Source organism: Neltuma alba, unplaced genomic scaffold, assembly GCF_004799145.2.
Source record: "Neltuma alba isolate B1F8T4 unplaced genomic scaffold, ASM479914v2 tig00012869_pilon, whole genome shotgun sequence".
Classification (NCBI taxonomy): domain Eukaryota; kingdom Viridiplantae; phylum Streptophyta; class Magnoliopsida; order Fabales; family Fabaceae; genus Neltuma; species Neltuma alba.
The window spans coordinates 36,901-59,400 of record NW_021637249.1 but is presented as its reverse complement, the minus strand read 5'-3'; the positions used below and the strand labels follow the sequence as shown (position 1 = coordinate 59,400).

The 22,500-nt window shown below is 36.9% G+C and overlaps 4 protein-coding genes and 2 non-coding genes across 9 annotated transcripts; 4 read left to right on the top strand and 2 right to left on the bottom strand.

The window, feature by feature from the left end:
- The first annotated feature begins 946 nt into the window (after positions 1-946).
- TRNAK-UUU (transfer RNA lysine (anticodon UUU)) lies at positions 947-1,018 on the top strand. Its single transcript has one exon. It is a non-coding gene; the product is annotated as a tRNA-Lys (tRNA).
- Positions 1,019-1,082: 64 nt separating this feature from the next.
- TRNAK-UUU (transfer RNA lysine (anticodon UUU)) lies at positions 1,083-1,154 on the top strand. The gene has a single exon. It is a non-coding gene; the product is annotated as a tRNA-Lys (tRNA).
- A 249-nt stretch (positions 1,155-1,403) lies between these two features.
- Positions 1,404-3,337, top strand: LOC114732020 (WRKY transcription factor 44). The gene is made up of 5 exons (XM_028919295.1): positions 1,404-1,748; positions 1,840-1,917; positions 2,008-2,579; positions 2,689-2,847; positions 3,007-3,337. The coding sequence occupies exons 1-5, from the start codon at positions 1,482-1,484 to the stop codon at positions 3,125-3,127; spliced, it is 1,197 nt and encodes a 398-aa protein (XP_028775128.1). The 5' UTR covers positions 1,404-1,481; the 3' UTR covers positions 3,128-3,337.
- A 2,557-nt stretch (positions 3,338-5,894) lies between these two features.
- On the top strand, positions 5,895-9,191 carry LOC114732014 (probable serine/threonine-protein kinase PBL7). 2 transcript variants are annotated; one of them, XM_028919291.1, is made up of 6 exons: positions 5,895-6,401; positions 7,095-7,285; positions 7,417-7,606; positions 7,706-8,097; positions 8,689-8,985; positions 9,092-9,191. In XM_028919291.1, the coding sequence occupies exons 1-5, from the start codon at positions 6,290-6,292 to the stop codon at positions 8,950-8,952; spliced, it is 1,149 nt and encodes a 382-aa protein (XP_028775124.1). In that variant the 5' UTR covers positions 5,895-6,289; the 3' UTR covers positions 8,953-8,985; positions 9,092-9,191. The 2 variants fall into 2 exon arrangements, with proteins under 2 accessions (XP_028775124.1, XP_028775123.1); XM_028919290.1 differs by having other exon boundaries at positions 8,689-9,191.
- Positions 8,849-18,540, bottom strand: LOC114732013 (TBC domain-containing protein C215.01-like). 3 transcript variants are annotated; one of them, XM_028919286.1, is made up of 19 exons: positions 17,942-18,540; positions 17,663-17,732; positions 16,349-17,026; positions 16,105-16,251; positions 15,879-15,992; positions 14,591-14,649; positions 14,242-14,308; positions 14,049-14,100; positions 13,864-13,956; positions 13,659-13,742; positions 13,150-13,550; positions 12,562-12,623; positions 11,851-11,920; positions 11,001-11,081; positions 10,778-10,879; positions 10,144-10,268; positions 9,881-9,971; positions 9,504-9,665; positions 8,849-8,929 (listed from the first exon to the last, which is right to left on the bottom strand). In XM_028919286.1, the coding sequence occupies exons 1-18, from the start codon at positions 17,986-17,988 to the stop codon at positions 9,561-9,563; spliced, it is 2,448 nt and encodes an 815-aa protein (XP_028775119.1). In that variant the 5' UTR covers positions 17,989-18,540; the 3' UTR covers positions 8,849-8,929; positions 9,504-9,560. The 3 variants fall into 3 exon arrangements, with proteins under 3 accessions (XP_028775119.1, XP_028775120.1, XP_028775122.1); XM_028919287.1 differs by lacking the exons at positions 8,849-8,929; positions 9,504-9,665; positions 9,881-9,971; positions 10,144-10,268; positions 10,778-10,879 and adding an exon at positions 11,357-11,422 and having other exon boundaries at positions 11,014-11,081; positions 11,757-11,920; XM_028919289.1 differs by lacking the exons at positions 8,849-8,929; positions 9,504-9,665; positions 9,881-9,971; positions 10,144-10,268; positions 10,778-10,879 and having other exon boundaries at positions 11,023-11,081; positions 11,757-11,920.
- A 603-nt stretch (positions 18,541-19,143) lies between these two features.
- Positions 19,144-21,442, bottom strand: LOC114732021 (glutathione S-transferase L3). The gene is made up of 10 exons (XM_028919296.1): positions 21,340-21,442; positions 21,181-21,255; positions 20,997-21,057; positions 20,718-20,804; positions 20,527-20,625; positions 20,301-20,406; positions 20,141-20,217; positions 19,832-19,939; positions 19,551-19,631; positions 19,144-19,423 (listed from the first exon to the last, which is right to left on the bottom strand). Exons 1-10 carry the CDS (start codon positions 21,426-21,428, stop codon positions 19,412-19,414), a joined length of 795 nt encoding a protein of 264 aa, XP_028775129.1. The 5' UTR covers positions 21,429-21,442; the 3' UTR covers positions 19,144-19,411.
- Between the last annotated feature and the right edge of the window lie 1,058 nt (positions 21,443-22,500).

The window sequence follows — 22,500 nt, the reverse complement described above, 5'->3', positions numbered from 1 at the left end:
CTACATGGTAAGCAACAGCAACCTTCTTGTACCGTTGCAACCTCAATTTTTAGCTACCATTCCAAACTCTCAACTAACCCTCAAACCCTAATGTCAATGCTTGGCATTTAGCCTCCATCTCAGGCAGTCATTTTCACACTGACAAATTTCTGCCATGTCACGTCCAAAACGGACGCAGAGCCAAATAGCATAATTCAATTTCATTTCAGCAAAGACACGAACAGGCATTTGGACATTGCAATTCATGTCTACATGGTAATTAACTGCTCTAGAGAACATCATTAATTAAATAACAAAACAAGGGGAACAAAATACCCCTGCACAGGGTTGGATGCATTTAGAGGACATCATTATAGCTTTAATCAAACATCCTTTGAATATTGTGTTTTGGTGATAAGAAGCAAGAGGTACTAACACTAAATTTTCCAAATACCTACTGTTATTAGGGTGAGGCAACATCAGCATACATCGAGTTCAATTAAAGAATCATATTTTGTGATTATTGTGTTATTCATATCTTATCCGAAAAGTACTAAACCCTAAACAGTACTTAATTTAGATGTTGGCAAGAAAAATACAAACTATAAACTTATATGTATTTGAATTTGTACACTTAAGTTTAGATAAAATTATATTTTCAATGGTAAAAATAAACATGAAGATCAACCAAATTCAAGGGTTTAACTGAATTAATCCATTTAAAAAAATGGTAAACCGCCTACAATAATATTAAGGTAATTTTTTACAACTAAAATGTGATCATTTTTAATCATTACTTTCAAGAAGATCTTGTCTTACTTTCTTTTGGTTAAAAATTAAAATTTTACTTACAATTTCATTTAAAATTAATTCTGGCTAGAAATTCAAATTTACATTATCCTCTAAGTTAGAGGATGATTGAATCAGTGTTCTTTAGAATATAATATGTGCGCGCGGGCACTATGGGGCCGTTCTAGCTCAGTGGTAGAGCGCGTGGCTTTTAACCACGTGGTCGTGGGTTCGATCCCCACGGATGGCGTTACTTTTTAAAATTGTTTCACCATAAGCTGCTGTGCAAATTGTTTTACCAGCATACTTGTCTGGCCGTCCTAGCTCAGTGGTAGAGCGCGTGGCTTTTAACCACGTGGTCGTGGGTTCGATCCCCACGGACGGCGAAGTTGGTTTTTTTTTTGTTTTGATCCAACACGCTTGAGAAAAGAAAATTGCTAGCGGATATATTCATTTCTTTACGGTTCTCATACCCCATTTTAGCTCGCTCATATGAAAAGGATGGCTTTATCCTGATCCCTTCATGTCATATCTTCAAATATTATAATCACCTACATTATTTTTTTTTTTGAGCAAATAATCACCTACATTATATTTAGTGCACTTCTACTATCGAAACTTGGCAAGAATAGTACGAGCGGGACGCCTGATAACATTCTCTTATTTGCTGTCTTTCATATTCTGAAGACGATGATTTTGCTTCTTCTTCCTACATGAAGGGATCACAACTCCGCAATGACATAGCGATTGAAGATGGAAGTGAGGAAGCAGAAAGAGCAGTAATTGCAAAACCTGTTGCTTCAAGGCCTACTTGCTCCACCTTTAGACCTGTCTCAAAACCGCTTGCAGGTGCCATTAATGTCTCTTTTTCCTCTGTTCACTCTTATCAAACCTCAGATTCAGCCATCAGACCCAAAACTGTGAGGTCCAGGCCATCCCCATATCACCCCCTTCCTCCTGCTGGTTTTGATTCTTCTCAGGTGAACTTCCACTTTATAATGACATGACAATCTATACTTTTAAGGGCTTCTTCACTTCCAATATCTCTCTGTTTTTTCCTCTTAATTTCAGAGTGCAAAATCTGACAAGATTTACAAGCCAATGGCAAAAGTTGCATCAAAGACCACTGCTTCTCTCTTGGCAAATATGGTCAGTACTGTAAATAATTGAATAACTCCCTTTTCCTATGTGGATATCATTTCGAAAATTGATGTTATGTCCTTGTTTCTATTGGAAAAGAGAAATTGCAGTACCGGTCATCATCAGCCTCCACTGCAAGAAAAGTTCAGAGACTATTTACACCCAAAAGTTGATACCCCCCAAGCAACTGAACCCTGTAAGGTGGAGGAAGACACAAAGGCTTTAACATTCGATAACCATGGCGGCCGACCTTCTTATGATGGATTCAAGTGGAGAAAATATGGGCAGAAGCAGGTTAAAGGAACCGAGTACCCGAGGAGTTACTACAAATGCACATATCCTAATTGTGCCGCTAAGAAGAAGGTTGAAAGATCACTTGATGGTCAGATTGCAGAAATAGTATATAATGGTTCACACAATCATTCAAAGCCTCAGCCTCCTAAGCGAAACTCGGCTTTATTATCAGGAGCGGCGGGCGACGAAATGAGTCAAGACAGTGACACAAACAACAATTTATGGAGCAGTGACAATGGAGAGAGGAAAGAAGGAAAAACTCCTCTGTTAGATGGTGGGGGAGGAGGCCTTGAGAATTCGTGCGCTCAAACTGGGTATTGCGAGGAAGGAGGAAGAAAGGAGTTTGAGGCGGAGGAAGAGCCTAGAAGCAAAAGAAGGTACCTCTCATATGTTTTTGTGTCTGATAAAAACATATCAAGCGACATGATTCATTTTCCCGTATATATGTATTTTACTGTAGTCTATATTTAATTGCTGTTGCTTCAGGAAAAACGAGAGTAGCAAATCCTATGAAATAGCAGTTTCAGAGGAAGGTGAAGGGCCTGGAGGAGTGGTGCCAAATTATGCAGATTCAGAAATAGTAGGGGATGGGTTCCGCTGGAAACAATATGGGCAGAAGGCTGTGAAGGGCAATCCATATCCCAGGTTTGATATTTGATAGAGTTTCAATCTTCTCAGCATGGCCTTTATGTGATGCGAAGTTAGCGTGCCCGAGACTTCAAGACACCCCTTGACATGTTTTCTGGCTCAGAAGATATTACAGCTCCTTTGAAAAATGGCTGAAAAATTGAAATTGTGTTGTAGAAGTTACTATAGCTGTACTAACATGAAGTGTAAGGTGCGAAAACATGATGAAAGAGCAATAGATGAGCCAGGAGCAGTTAGGACCAAGTACGAGGGAAAGCACAACCATGAGATGCCTTGACCACCAAGCATGATTCAATTCGATTCAGCGGCCCTACTTGCTGCAAACTTGTTGATATTTTTGCATCGTGGAGTCTCACTGGTACTCCTTCCCCTGCGTTTGCTTCTCCCTCGATTCCAACAAGTCCTCGTTAGTAAGAAATAATCGGTGTTGTAATCCACAAAATGGACGCTTGTTTAATCTGATGGAGTTAGATTGTGTATTTCCTTACACAGACGCATGACATGCCCTTCTTTTTATTTTTTAATCATTAATAAAGAAAATATGTGGAAGGTGAAAAATGGCGTGTATGATATACTACCTTCGGTTTTTAATATAAGACCTTATTTGACTTTTATTTTGGTTCTAAATATAAGACTCCAATCCATTTTGTCTCTTATATTTATACATTTCTTTTCAAAATAGTCATTCTAATAATAAGAGTTATAGTCAATACACTTGATTAGTAAGGATATTTTAGGAAAGACAACACCTATTTAGGATAAATAACTAACTCAACTTACTTCCTTAATCTCTTCAAATTAGTCAACTGGCTCTTATAATTAGGACCGGAGGTAGTATTAATTATTTTTTTGGTTTAATCCCAGACATGCAAGAACTCTAATCAATAACGATAAATTCCATAATTCTAGATATTACACAAACATATATGTTACCACAAACAAACTTGTGCTGCTCAATTTCTTTTCCTGCCCGTTTCATTTAAAAGTTAAAACCTTTAACATTGTAGGCCGAAAAGAGAGAGAGACACACACAGATCCGCCACAAGATTTCGATAATTGTTTATACATATCGTCTCTTGTCACGTTAATTTAGTATGAAATATACTCTTCCCCATTCTAATTTTAAGGATATATTAATAACTTCACATATATTGATAAAGAGTCTGGCTAAGATTAGTTAACATTTTAAAATAAAATTATTCTTAATGAAGTTCATCAATTGAAAGATGGCGTCTTGTTGGGTTAGGAGGGTGCTTAGTTAATTAAGAGATATCAAAATAAAATATAATTAAGAAATAGATAGATGAAATCCTAAGATAATGAAAAAGGAGCCTTATAATAACAACTGGTTGAGACAAAGTTTATTGAAAAAATGCATCATTCAAAATTCGCGTCAAAGTCTGAAAAGAAAAGATATGTAATTCTCACATATCATTCAAAGAAAATTTGAAAAAGATGAACGTCAACTAAGAAAGGAGGATTTAACTATATTCTCTTTGTCTAACACTATTTCCGGTCTTAATTATAAGAGCCGGTTGACTAATTTGAAGATATTAAAAAAGTAAATTGAGTTAGTTATTTGTTCTAAATAGGTGTTGTCTTTCCTAAAATACCCTTATTAATCAAATATATTGACTAGAACTCTTATTATTAGAAGGGCTACTTTGGAAAAAAAATATAAATATGAGAAATAGAGTGGATTAAAATCTTATATTTAAGATCAAAATAAAAATTAAACAGGATTTTATATTAAAGACTAGAGGTAGTACTCCTCCGGTCCTAATTATAAGACCCAATTGACTTATTTGAGGAGATTAAGGAAGTAAATTAAATTAATTATTTATAATAAATAAGTGTTGTCATTCCTAAAATATCCTTGCTAATTAAGTATATTGGCTAAAACTATCATTATTAGAAAGATTATCTTGGAAAAAAATGCATAAATATAAGAGACAAAATGGATTGAGTCTTATAATTAGGACCAAATAAAAAGTCAAATTAGGTCTTATAATAAGGACCGGAGGAGTATATACACCCTTTGGCGGAGTCACTGATTAATTTCTTTCAATGTTAATGAAAACAACGACTGTATCGTCATTATTCTCATGTCAAATTACATCTCAATTCGTACTAATCCTTTCTCATATGGTCCTAGCGATTCACATCAACATGATTTTAAAAAAAATTGAGTTTATCTAAATTTTGACGTCAAATTGATCTCAAAGTTTAATTTTAAACGAGACCAGGAACACACTTGTTTGATCATTGGAATAATTCTTCCACGTTATCATGATCGCTTGTTTCTTCTAAAGCCACTTTTATTGACTTAAAGGATAAAGAAACCAAAGCAGGCAAATAAAGAAGAAGGAAAAAAAAAGAAGAAGTCGGCATTGGACTAACTGTGAGACCCACCTTGTGATAATGATGGCAGTGTCATTAAGATCTACAGCTGTTAGTACTTCACCAGTTACATGCTAAAAAGTTTTGAACTTTGCGGGCGGCCAAATCTCTGATCATCCGGTTTCCTTGATATTTAATGTTCAAAAACTACTTGAAGTTATTTTGAAATCTGGATGCAATTTATTCTCAACGAATAAATTCTCCATTACTTGTATGAAAAATAGAAGACATTTACTTACTGTTAAAGATTTATTTTGCATCACGAAAGAAATTGTATCTACTCAACGCGAGTTCTAACACCTTTAAATAAGAAAGAATTACAATCAAATCCCAAAAAAAAATAATTACTAAAAAGTTTCAATAACAACTTCAACAGTTTATAATAACAAGTCTTATAGTGAGAATGACAGATTTGTTTTTAATTGTTTTCCTTATTTGGAACCTCATTATAATTCTCTCTTTAAATAATAAATTTTATAATAAGAATTTTTTAGTGATTTTTTGAGAAATATATAATATAACATGAAAATTCCAAAAGCGGCATAAAAGCATCTGAATGTACAGATTCGGATAGAAGAATGTGGGAGGGGGGCACATAGGAGTGGCTAGCATGACATTTTATGACAGGTTTTAACTTTAATCCTAAAAGCAAATATTCTATTAGAGATTGGTCCTCAAGCGACATCGTTTATAGATGTTTCAGTCTCAAGCTGTCCTCCGTGGTGATCCTGTGGCAGTGAGGCGTCGTGCTTCACAAACCGATGGGGTTTCTCCGACCGAAGGGACGCTAATGACGAAATTTCTCGAGGGAAATGGAAAGCTGTGAGATATGAGAAGCAATTAGGCGATTCAGATTCTGCGATCACTGTGTTGTGTTGTCTCTTTCCCAATTGTAGCTGCCCGAGCACTGTGAGTTCAGTGTCGGGTTCGGGTCTGCGATGGTTCCTGCTGTGAACTGGAGTTACTGATTCTTCGGCCATTTTGAATCTTCTAGTTTACTGTTGTGTCCGGCATTGCTAGGGAGAAAATAAGAAGAAGCATGGGCTGGATTCCATGTTCTGGAAATCCAACCGGTAAGAAAAAGAGAAAGAATAAGATAAAGAAGACGGAAGTGCAGGAGAATAGGGTAGATCAAACCAAGACAACTCCAGGTATGGATGCAGTCATTAATTTTAGTATGGTTAACTAGGCATTAAAAAGTTTACGATAGGTATCTGAGGATTTCTATTACAGTGTCGTGCTGAAATTATTTGAGAATTTCTAGTAACAATGAAGCTCAATTGACTTTCATGTACTTAATATGCCAAAATATGCGAATTTCCTCAATGCGGATAGCTGTGATCTGATAGTGATGTATGCCTTTGTTATTTAATCTTCTGTTCTGTATTTCTAGGTTCTATTCCATCATCGCATTTCTCGGATCTATGCATGACTAGAATTTAGATTTAGAGGATGCTTCATGAAAGTAAAGTGCTGCGAAAATATTTCGGCAGTTTTCACCTTCATAATGGTATAAAACCTCTTATTTGAGCTGCTTCCGTTGGAATTATCGGTTTCCACATTCATAAAGTAAATTCAAACATAAAATTGTTCTTAAGATTGTAGCTTGAATTGATGCATTCTACGTGGCAAAACTAAATTAAATCTCAGATTTATTTGATGTTTGTCTACATCCTGCTGGGGCTTGAACAGTGAAACATGCTCGCTCCATAGTATTTTTACATTTCAAGAGACAGGATGAACATGGAAATAGCCGATGAAATATAGATGCGACCCACTGAACCAGGCAGAGATTCTGCTTCTTCTTGTCCCTCCTCTAATCATTATACGGCTGTTGTTTACAGGGAAGTTGAAGAGGAACTCATCCACTAGTTCCAAAGATACCTCTAAAAATGGGAATTCTGATCACATTGCGGCTCAGACTTTCACATTCCGTGAGTTGGCGACTGCAACTAAAAATTTTAGGACAGAAAGTCTTTTGGGAGAGGGAGGATTTGGCAGGGTATACAAGGGGCGTTTGGAAAGTTCTAATCAGGTGGGTCTGTTTTCTGATGATTTCTTTGTCTGCACAGAACAGGAGAAAGTTGCCGGGCAATCTAGTTTTACTTCCTTTTTCCTTGTTATTATCCTTTTGCTCAATTTATCACTTTTCATTGGAGAATGTAGGTTGTCGCGATAAAGCAACTTGACCGAGATGGGCTGCAAGGAAATAGAGAATTCCTTGTTGAAGTATTGATGTTAAGTCTACTTCACCACCCTAACCTTGTCAACCTTATTGGATATTGTGCTGATGGAGATCAAAGGCTTCTAGTTTATGAATACATGCCATTAGGATCCTTGGAAGATCACTTATATGGTATTTGTATCTCAGATCTCCATGCTTGTTACTTCCATCTCTTCAAAATTGCATATGATAGTCTAATAGGAGGCAGTGGTTATGCCTTTTGATTTGCAGATATTTCTCCTGCCAAAAAACGGCTTGACTGGAACACGCGAATGAAAATTGCTGCTGGGGCGGCCAAGGGATTGGAATATCTGCATGACAAAGCAAACCCTCCTGTCATATACCGAGACTTAAAGTGTTCAAACATTTTGCTTGGGGAGGGGTATCATCCAAAGTTATCTGATTTTGGTTTGGCTAAACTTGGACCTGTTGGGGAAAACACCCACGTATCCACAAGGGTTATGGGTACCTATGGATATTGTGCTCCAGAATATGCCATGACTGGTCAACTGACTCTGAAATCAGATGTTTATAGCTTTGGCATAGTTCTGCTGGAAATAATTACAGGAAGGAAAGCCATTGACAGTTCAAAAGCTGCGGGGGAGCAGAATCTTGTTGCATGGGTAAGAATATCTCACTGCTTATATTGTTCGCCGGCTTGGTTGATGACTTGACGGTGACGATATTAATGAACTAGATCTAATGGATGGCCGCCGAATAAAATAAAGGAAGTGCGGTTCCATATGATTTGGCGATGCTTGAAAACTATTACTTGCAGTCTTACTTGGGCTTGAGAATTTATGGTATTCAATTATTTTTCATTCCCAGTATCCCATTTCCATAGTTCTCGATCACCTTTTAATTAAATCTAATCAAACATATCATACAAGCTCTTTTTGCACTCTTTTAGGATTATTCCCTAGGTTTGTGTTTTCTTCCCTCTTTTAAGATGATTCCTGATCCTCCTGTTCTGTTTTGTTGTCCCCTCTTAATTCTACTGTCAAAATGAATTTATGGCGAACTTTCAAATTGTGTATCACATTGATTCTCTGACTTCTACATTGTTTTTCGCTGGCTATCTAGAAGAAATTGAAGAACTTAATTCATTCAATCATGACATGATTGTATGACCGAGTCTTGCTCCTATTGAGTAATTTGATTAATTTGAACAGTGACTTTGGGATAGACCATCCTGATTGATGAATAAATTGCAGGCTAGACCCTTGTTTAAAGATCGAAGAAAATTTTCACAGATGGCTGATCCAATGCTTCAAGGTCAGTATCCTCCCCGAGGCTTATATCAAGCCCTTGCTGTTGCAGCAATGTGTGTTCAGGAGCAAGCAAATATGCGGCCAGTTATAGCTGATGTCGTCACTGCCTTGTCTTATCTTGCTTCCCAAAGGTATGATAGCAATTCGCACTCTCTTCATAGCCCACGCCTTGCCCCTGCTACGCCTACAACCAGGAGAGGAAGATGATATGGAACTGATCACGGTGTCGTGATTTTTCACGTACGTGATTTGAAGGAAACTTTTCCATGTTGTAGCTCTAATGCAAAATATATGTCTATAGACGTTAATATCAGCTGTTCTTTTGTGGTTATTATTTATTTCTCAGGTCAGAGCATAGTCGCGGAAAAACTTTGTGAATTTTTGTTTTTATTTATGTGAAGAGGGTGCATTGAACTGCTCCTGTTTCCGTTGGAGCTATTACAGTATCTTTCACTTACTTTTCCCTTTTATTTCTTGCTGGGTTCGTTATCCATGCGCCTTGTATTCCGTGGCAGGAGCTGGACTGAAGGTACGCACATGGAATACGATCACTGTCAATAACAAATTTTACACTTGAACTAAACAATTTTTCTTGGGTCGTATGGATTTTAAGATGAGTGGTATAGTTTATCGTTTATAATTAATACAGCTTGACTTAAATTTTATACTTTATATTGACATTGATTGATATTAATTACGTTTCAATGGGACTAACTAAAAAATGTGAGGAAAAAGAAAAGCCAAAATCAAGTAATTACCCGGATGTTCTGACGCAGGAGGAGAATGAGCCTTGAGTTTCCGCAGAGACTGCTCTATTAGTCTTGTTCTTGTTTACTGGACTCCTTCCTCGGAGTGACAGCGTCAGTTCCCCAATTTTTAGGCTTGCTTTCACAAGATCCCCCCACACCTATCGGTGTTCCCTGATTCAAACAAAAACAAAAGTCAAAGCCAACCAAATGGCCATCTTGAAGAATTTAGACTTTTAGAGACATTTCGAGATGCACAAATTGGTTATTTCATACATGAAGGACCAAGAAACTGAATTGAATGTGAAATTGATGTCAAGGAATAGCCTGTGGAATTGAATATGTCAAGTTGGAGATCGAGAGCAGAAAAAAATCGAAGTTATTATTACCCTGTTTTTGTCACGCCAAGTCAGTCCAAAGCTTAGTAGACCTATCTTCCGTGAAGGCTTTTCTTCCCTCGGGCTTGGTGCTAGACCGGCCCTACAGTTAATGATAGCAAATGAAAACCACACCATTAAGCTTACAAAATCTTATTGGTTAATCCCATAATATGGTCAAAACAAGAATGGGTAATTTAAAATCTGAAGAAGTGGAATGCAAAATCTGAAGTATGTTCATTAAAAAAAAAAACTGAAGTATGAAAAATTTATACCTTGGAGAAGAAAGTGCTCTGGATAGGCCAGATTCATATTGACGGGTAGCCTCCAATGAACTTTCTGCCATTAACACTCGCTTTTCCATCTCAGCCATTGAAGCCATGGCCTTATCATACTTTTCCTGCATAATAACCAATATTTGTGATAGATAACATAATTTCTTCGAAAATCCTTAACATAATCTGGTTGTAAAACAAAATCCTTAAATTTGATTTAGATACTTGCGCTTGGGAATTAGGAACTAAGTCCACAGACCAAACATAATGGCGGAAATTATAATCTCAATATAATAGCAGTTAACTTCAGCCACACCACATATTAATGATAATTACATGAAAAGTCTCCTATTTCATTTCTCAACTACTAAAATTTGTGCTGCATCCAATTTATCGGATACACATGAACAGGGACATTGCATATATTTACTTTGCAAGATTACAGACGGTAGAATATTGAAGCTATTGGGCATTAAAGAACAAATACTCGGTGCACATTATGAGTTTAAGCTATCGTCATTCTATCAAAAATTAGTGTGCTCAAATTTTCCAAGGAGTTTGATATATATAAAAGGAGCCATGGGGAGTCCTGATCAATTCAAGGCATTCTCAGATAATAATTAGGGCAGGGTACCTGAAGCACATGAGCCTCACGTTTCTGAGCAGCAACACCTTGCTCTGCTTTTCTGCGAGCATCTTCAGCAATTTTTTGCCCCTGCTCTAGCTGCATTAGGACCTGTAGCGTGCAGATAGATTCAACAATCAACATTTTCCATTGTGCACATGAGTTTCACTAATTCGTTTTGCATTCAAATCCGTGAAAATAGGCAGTGGAGTGAACAGGTACACGCTAGAACCTTCAGCATGGAAGCTTCTTGTTCTTTCTTTCCAGCAAGGACTTGCTGTAACTCAGCTACCTCCTGCTCCAATTGCTCAACCTGTATGATTTTGAACACATTAATAAACCTAGGAAGCCAAACGCCACCAAAGATTTCGAAAGGAAGAACAGATTATTATTGCACTAGGACGCTGAACGAGCCTTTCCCAGGGTTCGTATGATATTTCGAGTAAGTAAAGGTCCTCAGCTAATTTGGATGATTACATAGTCATCTCCATCTAAGTCTTTCTCTCTCAATAATAATAATATGTCAATAGTCATATCTATATCATCAGGACATATGCGTCAGGCAGGGGAAAAAAAATAGATGGGTACCGGATAGTGCAGAAAGCAAAACCCCTGTTGTCAATTGACAAGTAAAAGGTCCTCCTGATTGTCAATCTATACTTATTTTTCCAAAAGAAAATTGAAAACAAAGATGTAGATGGATAAGCACATAAGCTGGTGTCAAGAAATTAGTCATCTCTATTGATCTATTCAAGATGATACACAAAACATAAGTTAACAATAAACATAATCCTACATAGCTAATATATGCTCTATACCAGAACACTAAATCATAGATAACCCCAGGAGATTCCATAGAGCAGTGGGCATCTAGAATGCATGATAGAACTAAATATCAAAAGCTTCAATAGTATGTTAGGGGAAAATAGGCGAAGGCCCATGATATATTGTCAAATTCCCACTTATACAACATAAAGCCAAACTCAACTCAGCATGAACACCGCCGACTCCGCCCCACGGCCTCCCACCAAAGGGGGAAAATTGAGACACAACAAGTGCAATTATCCAAATATTAAATATACCTTTGCAATCAGTGCCAGTCGATTATCTTGCTTGACTGCCTCCATTAGAGCTGTTTCTAGCTCCTCAGATCTGGTTAAAAGAATGGAAATACACTCATGGAGATTAATTAGTTGGTCTCAGACAGCATCATGATAAAAGATTTGAAATATGAGTGTAATTAAATAGAAAACGGTAGAATATCTCAAAAAGCATTTTCCCCTAAAATTTCAAAAGAAGCAATGAAAGATGGAGGAAGGGGTAAACAGGAAGAAAAATACAAAAATGAACATGAAGCGTGCTGAATGCTATGTTTTGTAAAGACGGTCAGCTGTTCTTGTCAATGAGCTACTATATATGCAGAGTAAATGAAGGGAGAAAACATAATGAAACACTGGGGAGCTTTGCCCAGATGCACCTGTTGGTGGTTTAAGGCCATTTCCAGAGTCCAGACCCTGGCATCTGTTTTAACATGGCCATTGGAAACTTTGAAAGGTCATTCTTAGGGATACACACTATCATACTCTATTAGCAGGAGACCAGAAAGTACACACAAGGTTAGGCATGATGCTAACTAGCTAAATTGGACTGGCAAACACACTTCTCACAACCTTTAACTCATCAACAATTATTGTCTAAGAAATCTCCTCTGAACTTAAACAATGGGCTGAAAAACAAATTGATTATCATCGACAGAAAAATCTCTAGAATAGAAGCAGCAAAGAAAAGCAAACCTGAGTACAGAGGCTCTTTTCTCCTCACTCAACCTGCATAACTCAGCCTTCAACCAAACCACCTGATTGAAACTTAAAATGAGTTGTGCCTGAATCAGTTACACCAGAACAACTATTTATAGAACATGAAAACTATGAAAAAAAATTTGGCCAAGGAGGCAGACTAGAAGAGAACATGCCTCCTGAATCGTGGAAGTTCATGAGGAATATATTTTTTACTAATGCTGCCGTGGAATGTGGCCGTACCTACCAAACTAGGTGCAGCTAGTCGAATACACTAGATTATGATCAACAGAATATGCAGATTGCTCCCAATATTTATCAAGTGAATAACTCAAATAAACCACATCTTTATGATTATTTCAGAAAATAGATGAAGACACATTCTATGATGCTTAAATAATTATTCATGCATAATAGTTGGGGAAAACTTGCAAACCAATCCATATACTGGATACTGGATGGCATTGAAGAAAGCAGATCTTCATTGGCTGAAAAAATGATATGGTGGATACAATTGGGGGAAAATAGTGATAGATGAATATAAATTGAAAAACAATAATGTTAGCAAGGTCTAAAGGAAGCAACCTGTTCCTGGAGATCTGGTAGAGAATCGTCCTCTTGACTACCATGAAGGCCATTAAGAAATTCATCCAAATTAGAAGATTGAGGCTCCAAATATGATTTTTCCTCATCAGCAGTCTTCCTTTCTTCTGCCAGAGATCCTGGCTCACGCTTGAAGCTGGACAGTTTAGCTGCAACCCCTTTTGAATCCTTTGAAATGCATCCCTTTTTTGACCTTTCCTCCAAGACAACTAATACAGATGACCGATGTTTATCTCTTAGTTCCTGCAATCTGGCCTCAGTCACTGCTAGAAAGCCCATGCAAGCAGTAAAGACTAGCTGGCTGCTGTCAAATGTTGAGCCAGTAAGTGACTGTAAAAGTGTGAGTGCATCACCTGCATCTTTTGTTGTAACTAATGAAGAACCTATAACAAGACATGATAAATTGCTATTATATTAAACTTGATTGAAAATAAACTTCATCTATGTTCACCTAATATTTGACTCAAACACTGGAAAATGCAACTCAGTACCGTATAATTCCATTAGCGCTAGTGCTGTTCGAAATAACATGACACGGTTCCCTTCAAATAGCAGCACATCCCAGACTCGAAGAACTATAGAAAAATTAATCCACTGTAAGGCAACATGCTTTAGGATATAACAAGTTCAAAGTCAATTTTGTAAGTTTGTGAGAACCAAAAAAAGGGAAAAAAAAAAAACCAGCATAAATCTCACCGCTTTCCCAAGGAAGTGTGTTCACAAAGATTGAAAGGAACCAAGGTCCAGAAATCCATGTCACTTGCACTCCTAAGTAATCCAAATGTTTTACTGCAACAAAAATGGCAATAGAATAAAATGTCGATGCAAGCTGCTTAATATGCAAACAAAACAACTGCTAAGAAAATCTAGCAATTACAAACCCAGCTTTGGAAATCTTTCACGCACCAATTCCTCAAAAACTAACTGGTCCACCTGACAAAACAAAATCTTCCATGACTGCCATGGGGAATTACTAAGTCCCTCTATACTGTAACTATGAAACAAACATTAAATACTGATTGAGGATAAAAATAAAGCGATATAATTTAAAAAGTTGAGCTAGTAGAACTAAACCTGAGATTCTATCATTTCCTCTGTATAACAGCCTTCAAAATAATCATCAATAATGCCCACCAATGCCCTGAGAAATCCAACTAAAACTAATAAGCTAACAAATCCAGATTAAATCAAGTATTGTGCATAAGAAAAGACAAGAACTCATATTTACATAGTCAACTGTTCTCCAAATATTGTACTTAAGGTATGCCAAACGATAAAAATTTATGAATGTATTATGGTTGAAAGGGTTACCAGTCTAGTCAGAAATATTATTTATTTTCAAGCTATAAGTATTGTTGCTAGAGTATTAGACAGCTATCTACGCTACAGAGAGGGATTAAAAGAGTAAGCTTCTCAAACCTACCAAAAGGCATTTTCTTCAGGCATAAAAAGCAGCAATAAACCAGCAAAGAAGTTCATTGCCTGCCAATGTTTCAGTGGCACACAATCATGACAACATAGATGATTACCGCCAAGAAAGAATTCAAAGTTACCATCAACATGTTTCTCACCCAACCATCCCCACACCCCAACAGAATAAAAGAAGAGAGAAACAAGAATTAATGTCATTGTTGGTCCTTACAATTTCATCCAATTTGGTTTTGGTCCTTACAGCTTTAAATCGTTGATTTTGATCCTTATAGTTTCATAAGGACTTGATTTGAGTTTAGACATAGGGATCAAAACCAAAACTTGCTAAAAGTATATAGATTATTTATTAAACTCAGACCAAAAAATTATACTATAAGGACTAAAACCAATTATTTGAAATTATAGGGAATAAAATCAAAATTCGATCAAACTATAAGGACTAAAAATAGTATTAATCCAAGAAACAATTATGGGAATGCAAATGCACTTTACGGTCTGTCTGTCAAAAACGAGAAATCTACTATATAGGTGACAGTACATAGTCTTCTAACAGTAAAGCTACAATTCAAGTTTTTGAATATCTTCTCTATTTTATGAAAAACTATGTTTTGGTTTACAGCACCAGGTGCAGCCAGCAGAGTTGAAACACCAGAAACACTAAGGTTATGTGCTACGCACACTTTTAAGACAATGATAACTTAATATCTATACCAAGCATTTAGAGAGAGAGAGAGAGAGAGAGAGAGAGAGAGAGTTAAAAGAGGTATGGTCACTAGTTGGAAAGGATACCAGACCACTCGCAATCACATTAAAGAGTCAACTCAAAGTCCTCAGCTAATGATTAAGATGCCAAAAGCAAAAACAAAATCAACCCCCAACTAACTTGAAAGAGAGCTTCCAAATTCATTTGTATGTTGTAATTTGTAAATCAGCAAGGTTACTATGTAACTTAACTTGGAAGAAACATAAGCTCAGGAAGCACATATTCAACCTAATTTCAGTTAAAGCATGATATTTGTATTCTTAAAATGTAAGTGGAAAAAAAAGAAATGAATGGAGAATTTTAGACAGAAAAATGCACATTTTTCCAGCAAATCAATAATAAAGGCTTCTGGAAATATTGATCCTTGATTTTACTCATAGCACCAAGAATTTGAGCTTACCTTGTGAGTTTACGATTGAACAGGGATGGATACATCAGACAATAAGTCCAAGGAAACTGAAATATCAGGAAGTACCAGTTAAATTAGTTTTTACCTACACTATTAAACCCCTGTTACCTGACAGTACCCTACAGAGGGGTTATGCCGAGCATATGCAAGAAGTAGGCGCCTCAAGGAATTCCTGCCATTTTCATCCAGAGCAGGATGACCTGGGAAAGTTCTCGGCACATCCTGTAAATGGAAAGCATGGTTTAGTCTAAGGAGGGAGCCAACTTACAAGATAAAGCCAAAGAAGCAGCACCTACAAATCAAAATAAAGTCCAAGGCGCGTGCAGCTAATGACCTTCTCAATCTGCTTTCTCCATTTCCCAAATGCACCAGACAGGTCATCCCGCTCCTTGCTTTCACCACCATGTATTTCTTCAGCTAACAGATTCTCATAATAGCTTTCCACCCGACGTGTCTTCACACCTACAAAGGCTTGCCAGACCTGTAATAAGTAAAACAATATTGTAGCAAAGACTGCACTTTTTTCTTGCAAAGTACGAAGGTAAATGAATTAAAGAAATAGAAAGCATCAATTATACCTCTCCTCTGATATCCTTTGGCACTCCTCCCTGAACAAGGAACTGAAGTTCTTTCCATGCAAAGAAAAGCTCAGATGAGTCTCGGTCCACAAAAGCATTATCATTCCTTGATGCATTGGTATTGTTGTCTAGAGTCTCATTTACGCAGACATCATCCTCACAGGTCCGCTCAGAAGCCCCTTTGACAGATTCAGATTGTTGCATCGATGGAAGATGGTTGTCATTACCCTTTATCTGCTGACCTTTCACAATCTTTCCCTTCCTGATGCGAGAACTCATAATTTTCTCAATGTCAATGAGAGACGGTCTAATTTCAGCGCAGATTCCAAGTTTAACAGTCTTTCTTTCTTCTGAAAGATGGACCACATTATCAGAAGTACTTCCTGTTACACTTGAATCATCTTCATCACCCAGCCTCTCTAGACTTGTCTCCTCTTTAGGCTCAGTTTCTTCATCAGAATTGCCATAATCTGAACCACCTTCTTTACTAGTCCCCCCTACATATAAATGTTCTTTTCTCTCATTGCCTTCAGCAGACTCCTTGCCCCTAAAATCGTTTCCTTCACTAATCCTCTCCGTACCTTTCTCTCCTCCTGTCTCTAAAGAATATGGTTGAGATGATTTAGATATCTGTTCAAAGAAGTTCCTCCATTTATCACATCTTTCATCCTCCTCTACCTGATATCATAGATATACTGGTTCAGCGGTAATACTGAATGGAATTTGTGTTGCTTATCAGTAAAAACCAGTCCTCAATGTTGCAAAGGACATATTTTATTAAGGCCTTGTCTTTTGTCAAGCAGTCAGGTTATAGTGCATGCTTCTATGCTTTCGATGTGATTCTTCAATAATTTTTTTCAAAAGAAAAAAGGTTGAAAAACCAAAAATATGGAGTAATTCAGTGATTTCAATGAGAAGGAGCTTGTCTACATTTTTTACTCTTTTTGTGCGATGGTATGTAACCCCAAAAAAAAAAAAATCAACTTTCCGAACTTCAAAGAAACTACTCGACGCTAGTTATTTGAACAAGTTGACAATGCATGTCCTGCGTAGCTGTTCTCTTCATTATCGTCAGTCGTGGGGGAAAAAAAAAGTAGTTATTATTATGGATTTTGAGTGAGATGATTTAATTATGTTGATTGTAAGCAGAAAACTAATTTTTTTCCCAATAAAATGTGCTGGAATATGCCTCATCGTAGAATGTAACAAATTTCTCTTAAATGCGTGTGCATGTACTGGTGTCAGCGGTGAAAAATTGAAAATATTGAAACTGAAGCAGCGGAACACCAAAAAAAAAAAAAAAGTAATAAAAACCTTGTAGATGGAAGCATACTCTCTGTACGTTTGTGCGTGCTGTGGTCTTAATGCAAAGCCATAGGAATCCCTGCAGAAATACGTGTGCTTGATCGTTTTCATGGAATAAAGAAGGAAAACACTACCAATAAACAATACAAGCTGGCATGTGACCGAAAACAAGAGCAAAAGAAAAACTGTAAATTCCACTGAAAATGATTGAATCTGTGAACGATTTGCAGCTGGGCAAAAGGAAATGGAGGCTGCTGGGTAAATACGAAGCTTTACAATAGAAACTACCTGGAATCAATCTCCAACGAGCGCTTACTCAACAAGGACAACAACATAATTCAAGAACGCTTGCGGTTCCGCTGCCCATAGCTGAACCAAAATAAGAATGCTACAAGCCTACGACACTCCAGACTTCAGAGCCACTGTTCTTAACATTTAACGCACGCTGCGAGCATTCTACGCCAATATAACCGATTTCTTCTATGAACGTCAAATCTCACATAATGAATTGCATCCGACAAAATTAGAAACAGATGGATTATGATTGATTCAAAAATTAGTTCTCTCGTCCCAAAATTTACTATTGGAATTAAAACGAATGTACAGTATTTAGTTCAGGTGAACATTAATAGCTACGGAGGGTTTCGACCATTCTGGAGAGGAATCAGAATGCAATCAGTCAAATTTCCCAAAGAAAATTTCCGAATACGATCAAAGAATTTGCATTAATTTAGGGTATCAGAACGCGTGGACATGGCAAATGACCGATTATGTGTTCGCGCGCACATCCGTCTTGGGCTCGAAATTGTGGACGAGACTGAAACCTAAGTCCGCAATTCTCGATTGATTTAGCGAATATAAATTCGATTGCGCGCACAAAAAGGAAGATCAGGATATTTTGTTTCTCACACCACAGAAGATTAGGATTTTAAATGGGTTTGATCCGGATTGCGGAACACAAAACGCCAGTCCATGTTTTCCCGCCTAGCCGAAATTTTGCCCAATGGCCTTAAGCACGCGCCACGTGCCTCCATCCCTTTTGTAGTCGGTCGCCTTTTTTTTTTTTTTTTTAATGTTTTTAATGGTGAAAATCGTTAGTTATTAAACAAAATCATGCACATTAACTAAAATTATCATTATTATAACAATTATCTTAAATAAATAAATATGAAAAAAAAATTAAGCTAGAGTCTCATATTTAATATTAAAATAAAAATAAACAAACTCTGTTATATTTATGTCGAATCCTCTTTCTCCCTACCAATCTTCTAATTTTAAACTAAAATTTGTTTTGAATGTAAAATAATGTTGCCGAGATAATTTTGAGATATTTATTATTAAATTCTCCAGGACCAAAAACAATAACTGAATCGAATAAAAAAAATAATTGAAAATTAAAAAAGCGCATAAACAAAAAAAAGTCATAGAACCAACTTATAATAATAATGAAGATATAGCTAAACCAAAACGAAACGAATATAACAGCATGCAATCTGCCCTCTCCAAAACAACTACAATTTTTATTTAACAACTGCATTGACACATCGCACAAGCACACTATGTCAGATCAGATCTGCCATTTTATGCGATAATACTAATAGTGGGAAAAAATACAAAGCTGACCATAACTCCATAAGCCGGCGTGGATACATGGCTACGAAATTTATTCATATCGACCACATAAACAGATCCAGATTAGATTGAAAACTATAGCAGCTATATTCTACTACATCTTAATCGTCTGCTGCCATTCGTTGTTCACTGCTGTGCCTGCAGGCAGAGAAGAAATATGAGTATTAACAAAATGTTGAGGAGGACGGGCGAATCTAGGCACGACGTTCCAAACTATGTCGCGCGGTATCAAAGGAGGGGATGATATTTAATTTATTTATAGTACCAAAAAACGTTTCTTGAAAATGTCCAGGAGTTCCTGAGGGTCAGCTTTCGTCTTCACATACGCATCATTTTTGTTCAGCTCCTGCGAAAGAGACATGATTATACCAAATATGAATATATTTTTTTGGAACCAACATATCTGAACCAATTAATGATCAGGCCGTCTATCAAATTCCATGAGGGCTAACTACAAATGAACCGTTCTGTTTCAGATATGGCGCATTTCGAGAAAAGAAGAAAAGTCGAAGAAGAAATTGTTTAACGGAACAAGTTCCAGCGTACCTCAAACCATGCCCGCAGTTTGGGCCTTCCTTCTGTAATATCATGTTTGAAAACCTCGGAGAAGACGATCTGGAATCTTTCAGTGAATGGAGCATAGGCCACATCCACCTAATAGTCAAAGTAATTAATAAATCACAAAGAATTACAGCTATATTCTTACATACAATTAGATGACAAATGGTTTTAAGACTACGTTGATAGTAGTACTATATTTCATCAGATCGACCACATTAAACTTCACCGTTCGACAAGAAAGCCATCCGAATAGAGTTCAAGAAGAAAACTTCAGGACTCCTAACTTCAACTTACCCCACTAAATTGGCCAAGGAAGAATGGGCCGTCATCAAATTTACCAAGAGCATTCTCCAAATAATCAAAAGAAGGACCTGACACAAATTGTCGATGTTAACGCTACATTCAATTTGAATAACAATCCAAAGTCTAAATTATATATAAACGCAGATCTTACTGGTTCGCTTTACAGGATCTTCTACTTTCAGTGAAGAGTACACATCTCTGATGAATGTATCACTATATGATAACAACTGCTCACCAAACTCTTTCTTGGCAGGATCCTGAAAATTGTCTTTCTCAGCATTACTCTACTGATAAGTAGAGAAGAGGGGTTGGGGAAGGGGACAAGGGGTCATCAATCATCATGGACCATAATAGACTATGAGGTTCTTAGTTCTTACGTCGGGAAACAGAGCCGGCCCTTCAAAATTGGCATCAATATATTTGATCAAATCAAGACTTTCTCCCAAAACCTTGCCATTGTGCTCCAGTGATGGCACCTATATACGAGCGGAGAAACATAGGGAAACATGTGAATGGAGTTGGCCCACCATGGTTAAATAAATTAAAGAGCTTGCACAATTTTAAGCACCTTATTCTCAGGGTAGACTTTCTCCTTGTACCAAGCAGGCCTGTTTTGAAGGTCTATAGGAACCAATTTGATATTGTCTTGTTGTCCCTGTAGTCAATTCGATCGCTAGTCAGGAAAAAGAAATGGTTTTCGCTCTGAATAAAATAGTCACTAAAATAGGCCCGCGATTCCAATCAAAACAAATAAATAAAGCTGCTACATCAGAAGAGGACGAGAAACAAAGCCACCAAACACACGAAAAGATAATTAAACAAAAGAGGAGAGAGTGGAGAAAAGCACCTTGTAGTTCCTAGCAATCCATGCCCGTTGTGCAAACGGGCACACATAACTGGTGTATAACCTAAGAGAATATACCAACAAAACATAATTAACATGTGGCCGACGACAGAAGCAATATCACAGAATATTAGGGCAAATCGGACGATGATCAGATATGCTCAATATATATAATGGATAAACGAACCTGGTGGTTCCGTCGAAGAGGGGAGGGGGATCGGAAGTGGAAGTTAAGGATGGTGGCTTCAATTCGTCGACGCCCCTGAAAACAGCGAAAAGAAGAAAGCGTAAGAAAGAAGGTGAAATTATTCGAATGATAGGGAAATTGAATGAAGAAATATCTTACGCAGTCGCCATTGATTTCGTTCGCCTGCGGATTCCCACGCTTGGAGTGGATGGTAGAGGTGGCAATCTGATGCAGAATGTGGTCTCCATTCATCAAGGTCCTCATTATATACAACTCAGTGACCCAGTGAAATCGCAAGCAGTGACGAATGCGAACGCCTACTCTGCCTTGACACATTTCCAATGTTGGCCGGAGAAGGTACTAGAACCACGTCACCCTCAAAAGTATCGAATTTAGAGACAAAATCATATTCTTAGTTGATTAATTGTTTTCAGTTTGACCGAAGGATGTGTGAAAAACATTTTTATGACAAAATTTCTCTCACATAAAATAATCCGTTTCCCACTTTCCAGTGTCCACCAGAACGATGTTCCCCGTTGATTTCCTCACACCGTGCGTGATAAAATAAAGGTCTTTCTTTCTTTTCTTTTTTTTGCCAGCGAGATAAAATAGGGGCATAAAGTCTTGGATTGATTGGTTGATTATTGAATATTTGATAGTTGGTCAAAAAACAGATTATTTAATATTGATAGATGGAAGTCTTCTTCGACCAAGAAAAAGATAGATGGCAAGTTTGAAAATGTATCAAGTTTTATAATAACATCCGGCGTTGCTAATAACGCAGTATTTTTATTTTATGCGTCACGTCTTAGGTACGCTAAACATATTACTATATTTACTTTGCATATTTGCATCAGAAAATTTGGCAAAAAGATAAAAAAAAAATAATAATAAGACAAGATTTTGAAGTTGAGAGGGGCTTCTCAAGTTGAGCCTGATCCAACTATTTTGCTAATAAAGATTCTGTAACCTGATATTGTATAAAACGGAGTTTTTTTTTTTTTTGGGCTATGAAAAACAGAGTGCCTGTGCGATGTGTGGGTTTCCTTCTTTTCTTTCATATAAAGGTTTTAAATTGTCCATGTATATAGTAGGGAAAAAAAAAGACTTCTGTAATTTGTTATACAATCTGTTTATAACTCGTGGCAAGTTACTCTTTGGGCCATGCAGTCAGAAACTATATAAGCTCTATATATTATTACCTACAGTACTTAATATAAAATTTAGTTGATTTATTTAAAAAAATTAAAAAATTAAAAAATTATTTAAGTATAACATATGTTACATTATCTCTTTAAAATATTTATCTATATCATTCTA